At 38.1% G+C, this 16,098-nt stretch overlaps 1 protein-coding gene across 1 annotated transcript; it reads right to left on the bottom strand.

The window, feature by feature from the left end:
* Positions 1-4,200: 4,200 nt before the first annotated feature.
* LOC137004059 (butyrophilin subfamily 1 member A1-like) lies at positions 4,201-12,714 on the bottom strand. The gene is made up of 5 exons (XM_067364279.1): positions 12,657-12,714; positions 12,171-12,521; positions 11,804-12,073; positions 10,431-10,538; positions 4,201-4,733 (listed from the first exon to the last, which is right to left on the bottom strand). The coding sequence occupies exons 1-5, from the start codon at positions 12,712-12,714 to the stop codon at positions 4,201-4,203; spliced, it is 1,320 nt and encodes a 439-aa protein (XP_067220380.1).
* Between the last annotated feature and the right edge of the window lie 3,384 nt (positions 12,715-16,098).

The following is a 16,098-nucleotide window of genomic DNA, read 5'->3' as shown; positions in this document are numbered from 1 at the left end:
GTCATTCAGATTGCTTTTCAGGTAACTGAGAAGGTCCTGGACAGGATAAGCTGGAAAAATAATGTATTACTTATTATGATTAATTAAAAATGTGAAACCAAAACAATTAATAGAGAAATTATTGTTCACACATATTTGGGTTTATACATCAAATGCTTAATATTACTTTCACACTAAATCACTAAGTAATTTCTAAGGATGTTAATTCTGATCTCATTAGAAATCATAACAGATGTTCAGTGGAGATTTTACACCAATCAGGATCTAAACTAACAAACGGATGAAAGACTGACCAGATGTCTGACCACTGCTAAATCCTACTCAGTTTAATCCATCACCTGAACTTCATAGCAAAACACACTCTGGGAACATCCATCCATCGTCACCATAAAGATCATTTTCATCAAATTTGTCATTTTGCCTCCATCTTTATCTTCTTATGGTTCTGTGTTGTCATTGATCACTTCTTCCTCATTTTCAGGCCCAATGAGAGATGAATGAGCTGAATCAGCATCCAGAGTCACATTCACTGTTAAAATATTGAACATTCTGCTTCACAGATGGTTATATAATAATAATAATAATTATTATTATTATTATTATTATACAGTTTCTTACCAGGAATCCGGAACTTTCCAGCATTACATTTACTAATTTTTTTTACTAAATTTACTAAAAATAATAGTCTAATATGTAAAATTTGATCATTTGGGATATCTAAAATACCATGAATTTGGGACAATAAAATTATTGAGTACTTTTTACTCACCCATGTCTGTTTCATGTGTAATAACTAAAAACAGAAAGAAAAAAATGAAAGTTAGGGTCCATAATAGCAATAACAAGATAATTTTTTATTATTAGTCATCACTTGAAGTCAAGCAAAACCCAAGAATAGTTTACATATCTCTTAAAAATATATAATGAATTTTATTCATATAATATATGAATTCGTATATACCCTGTGTATTACTTAATTTTTTGTTGAATAGTAATGAATTAAAAAGCCATGTAAACCAAATTCACCTTTTGGTGTCTTCTGATTCTGTAAAAGTTCATCAAGTTCTACAGAAAGTTCAGAATAAAATCAAGAGAAAAGAACATTAAAATTATATAATTTTTGATAAACAACTACTGCAAATATTAAATATAAATTATTATAATTTATATGTGTTTATTATAGAATGTATTATCATTACACATGTGCACATCTGGTAACTAAAATGATTTAAATACACGTGCATACAGTGTAAACAATTTATGTGTATCTAAACTGCCATAAAATCAAATCTATCTTTAATTTATAAATAAATATACAGTGTGTGTTAATTGTTTTGCAGACCAAAGCAGAGTTCATAATTAAGGGATAATCCATAGATCTGCAGATGATTTTAATGTATGATGTGGAGGCAAAAAAACACTCGAAGCAAAACGGACCATGTTTTATTCTCCTGTTCTCAGTCTGTAATAGATTGTGTTCTGAAAAAAAAAAATTCAGAATTTATATATCTCACAATTCAGAATTTCAACTTTATATCTCTTAGAATTGTGGGGGGTAAAGTCTTATTTGTGAGATAAAAAGTCCTGGTCACCAAATAATGGTCTAAGATATACACTTTCCCTCATGAATACATATTTACTACACTGATTAAATATTTTATGGATGAAAAGAGACTTTAAATCATAAATAAATAATAAATTAATAACGTTGACTTTTAGAATCAAAAGACAAAGCTGAACACTGTTAGTTGACTGAGAAAGTAGTAAAAACATGCCCCAAGCTCAAATACCTCTGTGTTTATGAACTAACACAACTATCAGTATTCCTATAAAACCACTGAGCACAACTATAATTGAAACCAGGACGGCCTGTCCTCCAAAGATTAAACATGTTACCTGTAAAACAAAACAGAGACTTACATTGAGCACACTGTGTCCAGTCAAACTATTTTTGCTTGATTCAAAATTATTAATAATGTAAACACTGTGTCACAGTTCCAGTCATTCCTGGACTCCAATTCCCATAATCCTCTCTGCCAATCACCTGCACTCACTCCACCAATCAGTAATCACCACACCCAGCTACAGCACATTATCTGGACTATTTAAACCATTCACATCCTCACACACGTTGCGAGGTCTTGTTTACTACGGTTACATTTCTGAGCGTCTGTTATCTTGTTTGCCTGCCTGTTGTTGACCCTGTTTGTTCCCTATATATGATTCTCTGCTGCCTGCCCTTTGGATTATTTGCTCTGTCTTGAACCTATGATTGTTACCTGCCCGCCCTGACCTATTGCCTGTTCTCCAACTACGATTCTGTCTGCTGTTGCTCTGCCATTGCCTGTCTACTACGAACACTGTTTAATAAAAGCGTGCAAATGGATCCTACCCTGAGCCCCGCTTCGTTACACACTGATACATTTGTATAGAACATACACAGCAATTACAGTAAAATGCACATTTACATAATGTAATGCACTGAACTGATAATCAGTTCTTCTGTATCAAATAACCATAAAAAGTCATAAATTCTACAACTTACTTGAGGTGTCAATCAGTGTCTCCAGTATGTGATGTCTCAGTTTGATCCAGAAAACACACAGAAAACACACTGTTCTTGCCACTGTGATACACAATGATGGTGTGTTTCACTCTGAATCTGTCTGTGTTTCTGTGTTTCTCTGTAGTTTCTGAACACACAAAAGTGAGGTTTAACAATAAAAATAAAGGATCTAGAAAAAAATCTAATCGTGATGAAACCAAAAACTCTCAAAATTACTGAACAAAAACAATTTCTAAAGCTAAGGATACTAAACATTAGATTGTTGACACCTAAGGTGGTTATTATAAATGAAATGATCACAGATAATAGTCTTTATCTAATTTGTCTTACTGAAACCTGGCTTTTAGACCAAATGATTATTTCTGTCTTAATGAATGTAGTCCACCTGGCAAATGACGTCTGATTGGCTGTGGCGGTGGTGTTGTTGTGGTGGATATTCTGAACGTTACTTAGAAAACAAACAACAGGTTAAATTCATTTGAAGTTCTTGTGCTAAATCAGGGGTAGGCAAGTTTGGTCCTAGAGAGCCGCTGTGCTGCAGAGTTTAGCTCGAACCCTGAAAAAAAACCCTCACCTGTCTATAGCCTTAGTAATCCTGAAGAGCTTGATTAGCTTGTTCAGGTGTGTTTGATTAAGGTTGGAGCTAAACTCAACAGGACAGCGGCTCTCTATGACCGAACTTGCCTACCCCTGTGCTAAATGTTACACTCCCAGATATAAGTAAAAAGTCGCTACTATTTCTTGCTTTGGCTACAGTTTATAGACCTCCAGGACCCTTTGTTGATTTCCTAAAAGATTTTGCAGACTTTCTCGCAGACCTATTGGTCAACGTTGACGTGATTTCACGTTTGTAATTTCAAACACGATTTCAGCAGTTTAGCCGTCTGATAGGAGACCTGAGTCACTGATTCGATTGGTAAAGCTCTGAAGCAGTGTTTTGAAATCGGCCCATCACTATATTGTTGAAATATATTGTTGTTTTGTTTGTTTTTTTTGGTGCACAAAAAGTATTCTTGTCGCTTTATAATATTAAGATAGAACTACTGAACTCCCATAAACTGTTTTAAATTTGTTTTTAGTGGATATTGAGAGAGGAAATGTCATGAATGCAGGCTTCACTGAGCCATTGGATTTTATCAAAATATCTTAATACATAAAATGACCCTGTCGGGACAAATCAGACTTAAGCACAGAGAAGTTGGTGTTTATTGACAGGTGATGGTAAATGGCAATGAAGGAAAGTAACAGATCAATATAAACAGAATATATGGTGATGAATGGAGACTGACATTGATGATTTGCAAAGGAGGTGAAGACGTGAAGGAGAACACACACCTCAACTGAGCCGGGTGAGTATCAGGTAAGAGCAGTTAGTAGAGGATAGCAGTGGAGTATCACAAGAACTATCATTCACGTGAGTATCACAGGTAACAGTCTGAATCCACAGTCGAGGCAGAGGAAGAGTGACTGTGAGGAGTGTGATCTTATAGAGGAGATGAAGATGATCAGTGATCATGTGACTGCTAACACTGAGTGCTGGTTAACCTGTGATACACTCTTTTGTGTCCACATGTTTATTGCTATTACACTTTTTTTAATGCATCTCCATTATGTAAATTCATTCTCTGATCTCATTAATCACAGATGATCAGTGGTGTGGAGTTTTTATTCTCCTGAAACCCCAAACAAACAAATGGATAGAGTTTCCCAGTAAAAGACTGACCAGTGAAAGAGTGGATATGAGTCATGGACTCAACATCATAAAAATAGATAAGACCCTTCTCATACACCACAAACACCCCGACCCTCTGAGGCTTCACTGTCAGAGAAAGAGAGACATATGGAGAATCACGAGTCCAATACTTCCCATGTCTCAGACCCACAGTCCAGTATCCATCTTCCGGACTCAGACTGATCATCCAGCCCGTTCTGTTAACAGATTCTCTGGCCACTCCTACATCCCACTTAGTCTGATCCTTCACCTGAACCTCAAAGTAAAAACTCCCTGAGGAGAATCCATCCTTCCCAAGAACACCAAGATATTCATCAAATTTGTCTGTTTCCTCATCCACTAAGTTCAGTTCTCTGTTTCCATCTCTCACTTGTTTCCCATCATCAGACACGTCGAGACGAGGATGAGCCGAATCAGCATCCAGAATCACATTCACTGTAGAAAATAATGAACATTCTGCTTTACAGATGAGCATAAAATTAAATAAAGACAATTATTTATTTTTATAGGAATCATAGCAACTTTACAAGATAAGCAAAAATAAAAATAGAGAGGTTAGGAGAAAAAGGAGAAATTTCACAATTTTATGCACAAAATGAGCTAATTTCAAATTTGATGCCTGCTACAGGTCTCGTACCATACCAGCATATCAAGACATTTTGGACAATTTCATGCTCCCAACTTTTTGGGAACAGTTTGGGGATGGCCCCTTCCTGTTCCAACATGGCTGCGCACCAGTGCACAAAGCAAGGTCCGTAAAGACATGGATGAGCGAATTTGGTGTGGAGGAACCACTTGACTGGCCTCAACCAGATAAAACACCAGTTTGGGGTAATTAGAGCGGAGACTGCGAGCCAGGCCTTCTCGTCCAACATCAGTGCCTGACCTCACAAAAGCGCTTCTAGAAGAATGGTCAAAGATTCCCATAAACACACTCCTAAACCTTGTGGAAAGCCTTCCCAGAAGAGTTGAGGCTGTTATAGCTGCAAAGGGTGGGCCAACTCCATATTAAACCCTACAGATTAAGAATGGGATGTCATTAAAGTTCATGTGCACGTAAAGGCAGGCGTCCCAAAACTTTTGGCAATATAGTATATATCTTTCAGCTGGCTGATGTTGGCTTTTGAACTGAACGCTGAAAACATGCTGGAAGATCTCCCTCTCCTCTTTAGCCCGGAGGACACGGCATCCGTGATTTCCAACAAGAATGTTACTTTCAAACAGTCCAACTTAAATAAGCCTTGGTCCACAGGACACAACGGCACTTCTGGACCATGTTCATATATGGCTTCCTTTTTGCATAATAGAGCTTTAGTTGGCATCTGCAGATGGCACGGCGGATTGTATTTACCGACAGTGGTTTCTGGAAGTATTCCTGGGCCCATTTAGTCACAATCATGCCGATGAGTCATGCAGTGTCATCTGAGGGTCCGAAGACCACAGGTATCCAATAAAGGTCTTTGGCCTTGTCCCTTATGGACAGAGATTTAACCAGTTTCTCTGAATCTTTTAATGATGTTATGCACTGTAGATGATGAGATTTGCAAAGCATTTGCAATTTAATGTTGAGGAACGTTGTTTTTAAAGTATTCCTCAATCTTTTTATGCACTCTTTCACAGACTGGAGAGCCTCTGCCCATCTTCACATCAGACTCTTCCTCTCTAATACATCCCTTTTATAGCTAATCATGTTACAGACCTGATATCAATTAACTTAATAAGTTGCTAGGTGTTCTCCCAGCTGAATCTTTTCAAAATGTCTTGCTTTTTCAGCCATTTGTTGCCCCTGTGCCAACTTTTTTGAGACATGTAGCAGGCATCATATTTGAAATGAGCTCATTTAGTGGATAAAAGTGTAAAATTTCTCTGTTTAAACATTTGTTATGTTATTTATGTTCTATTGTGAATAAAAAATTGGCTCATGTGATTTGAAAGTCTTTTAGTTTTCAGTTTTATTCAAATTTAATAAAACGTCCCAACATTTCCAGAATTCGGGTTGTGTATTTCCTGCTTCACTTCAGATTGTTTTCTGTTGTTGTTCATCATTTGATTATAATGTGTTGTTGTTGTTGTTTTTTTGTTGTTGTTGTCTTGCTTTTCTTTAGTTAAAGATTTACAAGTTTAAATGCTTATAGTTTTCTCTTATGGCACATACTGTATAAACTACATTTGATCATTTAGGGCCAGTTGTTTAAAATGTTTCCCATATTAATATAAAATCCCATATTTTACTATCCAGGATCAGGTAATCCATCTTACTTTTGTACTGGTTTTTCAAAGCAAAATTGGATTGGATCACCCTGATACAGAGACACACTTTTTCAGATTACCAAATCTGGATTACTAGTGCTCTACGGAGTCCCTAAAGGGACTTTTGCGTTCCTTGTAGTGTTCAACCGAGAAACTTTGCGAATGGTGTTGGGTTTAGTTTCATGTTTTATTTTGATGTTAATGCTTCATGTTTCATTGTTCTGTTTCCTGGTTTGCCATGTGCTCCTATGTCATGTAATTCCCTTGTCCTCATGTGATCATGTCATATGCTTCTATAGTCTCATGTGTTATGTTGTTATAGTTCATTGATTTTATTGTGTCCCTTGTTTGTCATCAGTCCTTGTATATTGTTCTTGGTGAAGTTTCGTCAGTGTAACCACTGTTGGTAAGCTCTATGTTCCTGTTTTGCCAAGCCATGCCAAGCCAAGTGAAGTCTGTTTTATCTTTGATCATGTTTGGGAAGTAATTAAAACTGCACATGGGTTCTTCTGCAACTTTCCTCAGTGGATCTCTATCACACAAAGAACTTTTGACTGGTTCATCTCTTATGATTGTGCCAATGTAGTTTACAAACAGTGATAAAAATCAACTTTGAATCAAATATAATATATTTGTTTGATATTTACAGCTATTTGGGGATTATTTTATAGCTCTTTTTTTTACTTTACAGTAGGCTAATGAAAGGCTAAATATGTGTAGCCTAAAGTTTACTTCTAATTTCTTACTTTAAGAGCAAATTAAGAGCAAAATAAAGAATGTGTGCATGTATATTTAAATTACATGTTAAAAATGTTGTGTTTTTGACCAGTTTTAAAGTTTTAGTACATTTTGTTCCTGAAATCCACCCTTCTGATGGGATCAGTGTAATCCAGATTTTTTGGATCAAAAGTATCAGAATCTTGCTTAAAAGTTTTAAACAACTGATGATTTTATCCAGATCAAAACTAAGATTGGATTTTTTTAATCTAATCTGATTTCAGAATCCTTTTTTCCTTTTCTGATATCCGGAATCTGATCAGATTTTTTGAACAACTGGTTTTGATTTGATTGTATTTATGCAGCGCATTATACCAAGCTCTCTCTCTCTCAAAAAAAAAACCAAGAACAAAAATAAATAAATTAATGTTCGACATGACGATGAATTTGGAAAATTTAAATTGTTTAAATAATTATGTCATGAAACATAAACAGTTTTTACTCACCCCTGTGTGTTCTTAAATGTGTGAGAACTGAAAACAGAAAGTATGAAGGTAAAAAGGTTTCATAACAAAATTCAACTTTAGATCTATAATGAGATCATTCATTTTAATTGAGACTTTCCACAGATTATATATCTTATAATCAAATAATGTATACATATACATGCAAAATAATTCAAAAGTAATTGTTATTTTTATTAGCCATAAAAACAAATTCACCTTGTTTTATAATGATCTTCTGATTTTGTAAAAGTTGATCACGTTCTAAAGAAAATTCAGAAAAAGACGAGAAAATAACATTGAAATTACATCACTTTTTTAACTCTGACAAACAACAGATTATGATCATTTAGTTATAGTTTAATATGTGTAAAAGAAACGGTGAAATGCATGGCAGCACAGGGTGCCAAACGTTTAAAAACAGTCCAAGAACATCAACTGAAGTGACATGTTTAGACTGCAACAGGAAAAAGGCAAGCTGACCATACATCTTGAGACAAAATAATTGCAGTGACATATTTTAAGATCTGTCAGCACAAGTTACTTTCAGTTAAAACACCTCAAACACACATTTTAGTCTAGGATTATCTTAAGCCTGTGAAACCAGCTACGATCAACTTTGGCTTACAATGCTTTTGGGAAACATTACTCAGATCGACTCTATTTTCTTATTGTTTTGTTTGATGTTACCCTGATGGAGATCGGTGTTTGAAAACGTAATCAGATGATATTGGCTAAAAATGAATGGTCAAAATCATTATCTAATGGTCTGATACATTGATCTCATTCAGAGTCAACTATATAATCATAAAGGTGATGTTTTATATCTTTGATTATGGTATCCCTGTGATTCTACACAGAAATGGGACACAGTTTATATCATTCAGAGTCAGACATCACATCAAGAATCGGCATGTGAATCACAACAATGGTGACGATCAAAAGCTTCATGCTGCAATGCATGCTGGGTATTAGTACAAAAATCGTCCATGACTCACCAGCATGCATTGCAGCATGAATAAATTGCAGCTGAATTTTCTTTAATACTTGATACTTGTTTTTATTTTTGCTGTTGTTTTGTGTTGACTTTTACTGATGTGTTTTATGATGTTCAGAGTTGATCCGTTTATTTATTTTTTTTAATTGTTGAGATTCTTGATGTCTGTGTGTGTCTATAATAATGCTGTAGATCAATCCTTTTTTGTAAATGATGAGTTTAAAAATCTTTTATAACTGATTGCTCAGCACTACTTTCTTGTGTCAAAGTGATGTTAATTTAAAATTAAGGTGTTAAAATAACACGCTTCTGGTAAGAGATTAGACACTGCATAGTTCAGTGCACCAAGCATTACTTTATGATTATGTCATAATCAAAACATAACCAGCAAAACCTGATCACATTTTCTCTTGATTTTTTGCCATAACAAATGAGTCTTAAAAACACAGTTACAGCCGGCAAAGAAAATAATAAAGTTAAAAGTTAAAAAGTCAAGGGTCAAGACTGAAACAAACTCTGATCACCATCATGGTAACATCAAATGAAACAATAAAGTCAATCTGGTTTGTAATACGTGAAGCTGGTAAGTTGTTGTTTCTTTCTTACTTCAGTGATTCTGCTTGTTATCATCAGATGTCTTCAATAATGCTCAATCATTACTCAGTTATATTATCTATATGCGTGGATTCAATAATTTTTATTTAAAAAAAAAATAAAACAGACTTGACATTAATACTGAATTAAATGATTTAATAAAGACAAATTCCCCATGTTGCATTCTCCTCTTCTCATTCTTTAGTTGTTTGTGTGCCATAGAAAATTCAGAATAAGTGTAAACAGCATATAGACTACAATGATGCCAACTGTCCCTTCGCGCCATCTGGTGGTGATTCCACAAATTATTGTTGCCATTATTTTTAAATTTTACATATATTTGTATGTAATTTAAGAAAACAGAAAAATACTGTATAAATAAAAAAAAGTGAGAATTAATGTTATTTTTCAAAAATGGCATAATATTTAAAATAACACCCAACTTTGTTAATTTTACAGATATTGCTTGTAATTTAAGTTTTGAGTACAATAATAAAAAAAGGACTTTAAAAAATATTCTCCATAAAATTAAAGTTTTTTGTTTTTTTACAGTGTACATTAATAGTGTTTGGGACAAAGACATTTTCCTCAGTACTTCACATCATTAATGAAGATGAGTGAGCCGAAACCTGTTTAGCATTTTGAGTTTTTTACATTGACTCAGTTAAGTTGCATTTACTTAGAATATTAAATATTTTCAACTTGCTCAAGTTGAAATATTAAATATTCTAAATAAATTCAACTGTATGAATGTAAAATGATAACTCAAAAAAGTTAAGTGAACAAAAATGTTTTTTTACAGTGTCTGTAAAAATGATTCTAATTATGTTAAGTGTGGTCACAGACCTTGAAACAGATCCCTACTGTATTAAAACTGCAATTTAAATTCTAACTGTTCAACCAATACAACCAGCTAACAGAGTTTTCATCACAGATTGATATTAAACACACACAATCATTTTAGATGTGATAGAAAAGACATTGTTCAATACTTTCAGTTAAATAATATTGACAAATGACTAAAAATACAAATATAAAAAAAAAAAATATACAAGAAAACAAGCACTTTACCTCTGTATTTATAAGCAAATGCAGCGATCAGTATTCCAGTAATCACAAAGAGCACAGCAGCAACTGAACTCAGGATCATTGATGTCCTCCAAGAAATAAAAATATTATCTGCAAAACAAAGTATAAGCACATTAAGGGTGGGTTACACCCACAAGATTAAATCAAGGTTTATCTAATTCTGTTGCACCAAACTTTAAACCTTAAAAAAACAAAAACACAAATTTCCTCTTGTGAATAAACTTAATGAGTAACAGGGATGCAAACACATAGAGGTGAAAAAGGGGAGGAAAGATGCAAGACTTCCCATATAAAGAGGCCTACCTAAAGAGGTTTGCGAAATCCCACATCTTTAGTATAAGGAAACATTTCAGAATCCTGGATTATAATGCATCATGATTATCCCAAAGCCTTGTTAATGAACATAATCACTTCATCCTCATCTTTAAGACTGTAGATTTCAATATTTGAAACAGTGATAAGTTAGATGCCAAATATATTATATATTCTTTTAAGATTAATTTATGATTTTGGATAATCTAGGTTTGAAATAAAAAAAATACAGATCCCAGTTCTCTCGTGATCCGAAACATTAGACAACTAAACAAAATAATGTAATTTACTTGAGGTTCTGATTTAATGTTATGCTCAATTTAATGTTAAAATGAGTCTATTTATAAATATCTAGAATGTTATTTAAAAATATTTATTTTAAATGAATTCATTGTGTAAATAAATAAAGTTTGAAATTACTAAATGAAGACTTGTTTCGTCCAGAGTTTTGTGATAGTTTTTATTTGGCCTCTAGAGGCCGCTCTCGTAATGTCTCATAATCTATGCTCGTAATGACAGCGCACTCTTCTCAGCCGCTCCAGCAACAGACGCAACCCGGAAAATTAAATCAACCGCGGTTGTGCGAGCACTTGTTTGCACATGCTTGCTTGCGGTCTGTGTTCTTCCGACTTTATTTTGTAGTAAGTAACGAAAATGCTTTCGGAAAATGTATCGGAGTAAAAGTATATATAATTTATTTAGGAAATGTAGTGGAGTAAAAGTAAAAGTTGACAGAAATATAAAAACTCAAGTAAAGTACAGATTCTCCCAAAAAATACTTAAGTACTGTAACGAAGTATTATTACTTCGTTACATTACACCACTGTGTCACAGTCACCAGGCTGGTGTGCCCAGGACAACCACTAAAGTTCAAACTAAGTGAACATAATTTTTGAAACATAACCCGCCAAAATGCTTAGTGATTTGACATTGTTACCCTCCACAGTTGATTTTTACCTGCATTTTGTTTATTTCGAATACTGCATCAAAAATATCTTGAAAACACGACAAACAAGTACAGGAACAGAAGTGTCAGCACTTACTTGAGGTGTCAATCAGTGTCTCCAGCATGTGATGCTTCACTTTGACTCTGCAGTGAATCTTTCCGCTGTGATACACAATGATGGTGTTTTTCACACTGAATCCGTCTGTGTTTCTGTGTGTCTCTGTAGTTCCTGAACTCAAACTGACTCCTTCACTGTCCAGCCACTCAAGATCAGGTTCAGGATACCAACCTTCAGATTCACACTGTAGATGAAGCCCTCCTGAATGATCAAACCCATCTACAGTGATCACTGGAGGACGTCCTACAGCTACAGATCAACAAGAAGAACATCCTGTTGTTAATTTGGCATTTTGAATTAGTTTGTTCTGTGACAAGAGCATGTTAGTTTTCATTGGTTTCCTCACCTTCAACTTTGACATCAACAGTGGCATCATCAGACCAGGATTCAGACTGAATAAAACACTTATAACGTCCTTCATCAGAGACTCGGACTGGTGAGAGTTTGAGTGATGCGTTTCCTGTCTCTAGTTCTTGATGATTCAGTTTTGTTCTCCCTCTGTAGGACTGAATCTGATCTGTGTTTTTGTCTTTATGATACACATAGAGATGCACTTGTGAGTCTTTCTGATCAGATCTAGACCACTCCACTCTCATGTCCACAACACTGATGTTGGGTTTGACTGAACAGGGCAGAATCACATCTTCACCAGCTACAGCAAGAACAGGATCTGCAGGTCCCACTACTTCATACTGCTCTGTTACAAGAGAAAGAGAGAGAGAGCAGGTCTGAACTACACATCCTGAAGGTTTTACCCTAATGTTGTTCCAGACAAACAAAACTATACAAAAGTATAAATATAAAGTATTATTCACAATGATGAATAAATTACCTGATCTTGAATCTGTAATTCCACTAACAAACATGAGAGTCAAACAAATGAACTTCATCTCTGAGGAGACACAGACGCTAAAAAGAAAATCTGAAGAAGAAAAATGGAAATGAGAAAACATAGAAAAGTATGTCAGAATATATGCTTTTTGCCTTAGAATAATACTTACATTTAAGCTTCTGTCCAAAAGTGAGACTCGTTTACAATCGCTTTCTGTTGAAAGAAAACTGGTTAAACAGGGTCAAGACAAAACAGGATACAAATACACAACGTGTCTGCAGTACATATTTGTGCCATGAGTGGGATTTATAATCTCTGAAGTTAACAAAACTGAGCTAGCTGGTGGGGGTTAAATACATTTGAAGGCCAAAAAATGGATAACAATAGCTTTAAAACCTACATTAAATAGTGTAAATACACATGTAAATGAATGAATAAATACATTTATATAAACAAATCTTGGGATGATATCTCTGAATGACACAGTTACTAAAAAGAAAAAAGAAAATAAAGCATTATAATAAGCAGACAAAATTGTGTTATAGTATGTGTTTTGCCTCTGAATATTTGATATTTACACTGATGGGCCAAATACAATAAACATCTACAATCAACTGGTTAAATTAGTCCAAATCAGAAAACAAATATGTGTATCTACACACAGCATTATTGTCACGATCACAGTCTGTTCCTGTTCACTCCGGACTCCATTTCCCATAATCCTCCCTGTCAATCACATGCACTCACTCCTCCAATCACCTGTCGCCACATACAGCCATGCACACACTCCTCAATAATCACCACACCCAGCTGCAGCTTGTTACCTGGACTATAATAGGACTCTCATTCACACCATCCAATCGCGAAGTCTTGATTACCCAGTGTATCATCTCTGAGCGTTTATATTCCTGTCTGCCTGTCTGTTACCGTTGCTGCCTGTTCCTGTTTCTTGACCCATTGCTGCCTGTCCTGACCCTTGCCTGGTATAGCGTTCTGTGTATGATATCCGCCTGCCTCGATCTACTGCCTGTACCCTGATTACGATACTGCCTGTTCCTTACTGTTCCTGTTTTGACCCTGCCTGTACGACCACTCTACTTTAATAAAATGCTGCATTTGGATCTCTGCCTCAGTCCCGCTTCGTTACAGACGACTTTGCCGCCACCACGATCCAGCAGCTTTCCCGGAGGACATTTGTACGGTATGGACATTGATCAGTTGTTGTTATGGAGTACGCAGGGCACACGTTCACTGGAGGATTACATCACAGATTACCTAAACCTAGCTTATTATTCGGATTTGCCTGACTGCACACTTATTGACTTTTTTTGTGATGGAGTGAACCAGCCACTCAAAGAACAATTAGTTCACAATGGACCCCGTTCCACCCTTAGTCATTTTTTGGATTATGCCTTGTTGACTGTTGGCTCTCAGTTTACTGTGGGTGAAGCAGGGGAACGTGATCGGCTCCCATAACAGCAACACCAGTCAATGTCTCCGCTGATCGCCCGGAGTCACGTCACGTCTCCGCTGATCGCCCGGAGTCACGTCACGTCGCTGGTCCTGTCCGAGAGCGGAGAGGATTGCGTTCCAGCATGAATGATCCTCCACTGACTAGCAGCTGGCATTCCGAAACCCACAGCCGCTTCGCTCTCAAGCCAGCCGGACGCTTCGCTCTCAAGCCAGCCGGACGCTTCGCTCTCAAGCCTGCCGGACGCTTTGCTCTCAAGCTCATCTGTTGCACCGCTCTCAAGCTCGCCTGTTGCAACGCACTCAAGCGCCCTGGACGCGATGGACAAGATGGCTGCTTTGCCAGTGCCTACGGGCAAGATGGCCGCCCCTTCGGTGCTCACGGAGGTAGGGGGCGTTCCAGCCATTGAGTCCACTCCAGAACCCGCTTCAGCCAGTGAGTTTGCTTCAGAACCCGCTCCAGTCGGTGAACCATCGCCGCACTCTCGGAGGAGGAGGAGGAGGAGGAGGAGGAGGAAAAGGCGCCCTCCTCTCCTCAAGACGCAGACGCCCTTCAAGAGGCCGCTGTGGGCCTGGAGACCACTCCAGAGATCTCTCTTGCCCCGCCTAAGCGTCTTGCCCTGCCGGCGCCACCTGAGCTCCTCGCCCTGCCGGCGCCACCTGAGCTCCTCGCCCTGCCGGCGCCACCCGAGCTCCTTGCCCACGAGCCCGCAACGTACCCTGTTGAAATCCCCAAGAACTTTTTGGGGGGGGGGGCAGTATACCTGTGGGTGGGGAGCTTGTGGGTGGGGAGCTTGTGGGTGGGGAGCTTGTGGGTGGGGAGCTTGTGGGTGGGGAGCTTGTGGGTGGGGAGCTTGTGGGTGGGGAACTTGTGGGTGGGGAACTTGTGGGTGGGGAACTTGTGGGTGGGGACCCTGCCCGGCCACTGCCATCATGGGTCTTTGAACTGTTATGGCCACTAATGGACTCTGACCCGCTGGGGTCATCTATGGACTCTGCCCCGCAGTGGCCGTCCAAGCCACCTGACCTGCCGTGGCTGCCCGAGCCACCTGACCTGCCGTGGCTGCCCGAGCCACCTGACCCGCCGTGGCTGCCCGAGCCACCTGATCCGCCGTGGCTGCCCGAGCCACCTGACCCTCCGTGGTTGCCCGAGCCACCTGACCCTCCGTGGCTGCCCGTGGCTCCTGACCCTCCGTGGCTGCCCATGGCTCCTGACCCTCCGTGGCTGCCCGTGGCTCCTGACCCTCCGTGGCATGAGTCCCTGGGGCTGTATTGGAGATCCCGTTCCCGGCTGCTGTTAGATCTCCAATGCACCCACTCCCCCTCCCTAGCTGTTCCTTTACGTCGCGAGGACGCGCCTTCCGGGAGGGGGGCGTTATGTCACGATCACAGTCTGTTCCTGTTCACTCCGGACTCCATTTCCCATAATCCTCCCTGTCAATCACATGCACTCACTCCTCCAATCACCTGTCGCCACATACAGCCATGCACACACTCCTCACTAATCACCACACCCAGCTGCAGCTTGTTACCTGGACTATAAAGGACTCTCATTCACACCATCCAATCGCAAAGTCTTGATTACCCAGTGTGTCATCTCCGAGCGTTTATATTCCTGTCTGTTACCGTTGCTGCCTGTTCCTGTTTCTTGACTCATTGCTGCCTGTCCTGACCCTTGCCTGGTATAGCGTTCTGTGTATGATATCCGCCTGCCTCGATCTACTGCCTGTACCCTGACTAAGATACTGCCTGTTCCTTACTGTTCCTGTTTGTTCCTGTTTTGACCCTGCCTGTACGACCACTCTACTTTAATAAAATGCTGCATTTGGATCTCTGCCTCAGTCCCGCTTCGTTACAATTATTTGGATCCTTTTTTAATTCTTATATTTATATCATCACTAAACCGATCAGCCGCATCTGAAGTCTTACATTTAGGCTAGTCAGTTGTTCATATGTTTTTCTGTTGGTTCAT

This window comes from Chanodichthys erythropterus, chromosome 3 (assembly GCF_024489055.1).
Source record: "Chanodichthys erythropterus isolate Z2021 chromosome 3, ASM2448905v1, whole genome shotgun sequence".
NCBI classification, from domain to species: Eukaryota; Metazoa; Chordata; class Actinopteri; order Cypriniformes; family Xenocyprididae; genus Chanodichthys; species Chanodichthys erythropterus.
This window is presented reverse-complemented; position numbering and strand designations above follow the sequence as displayed.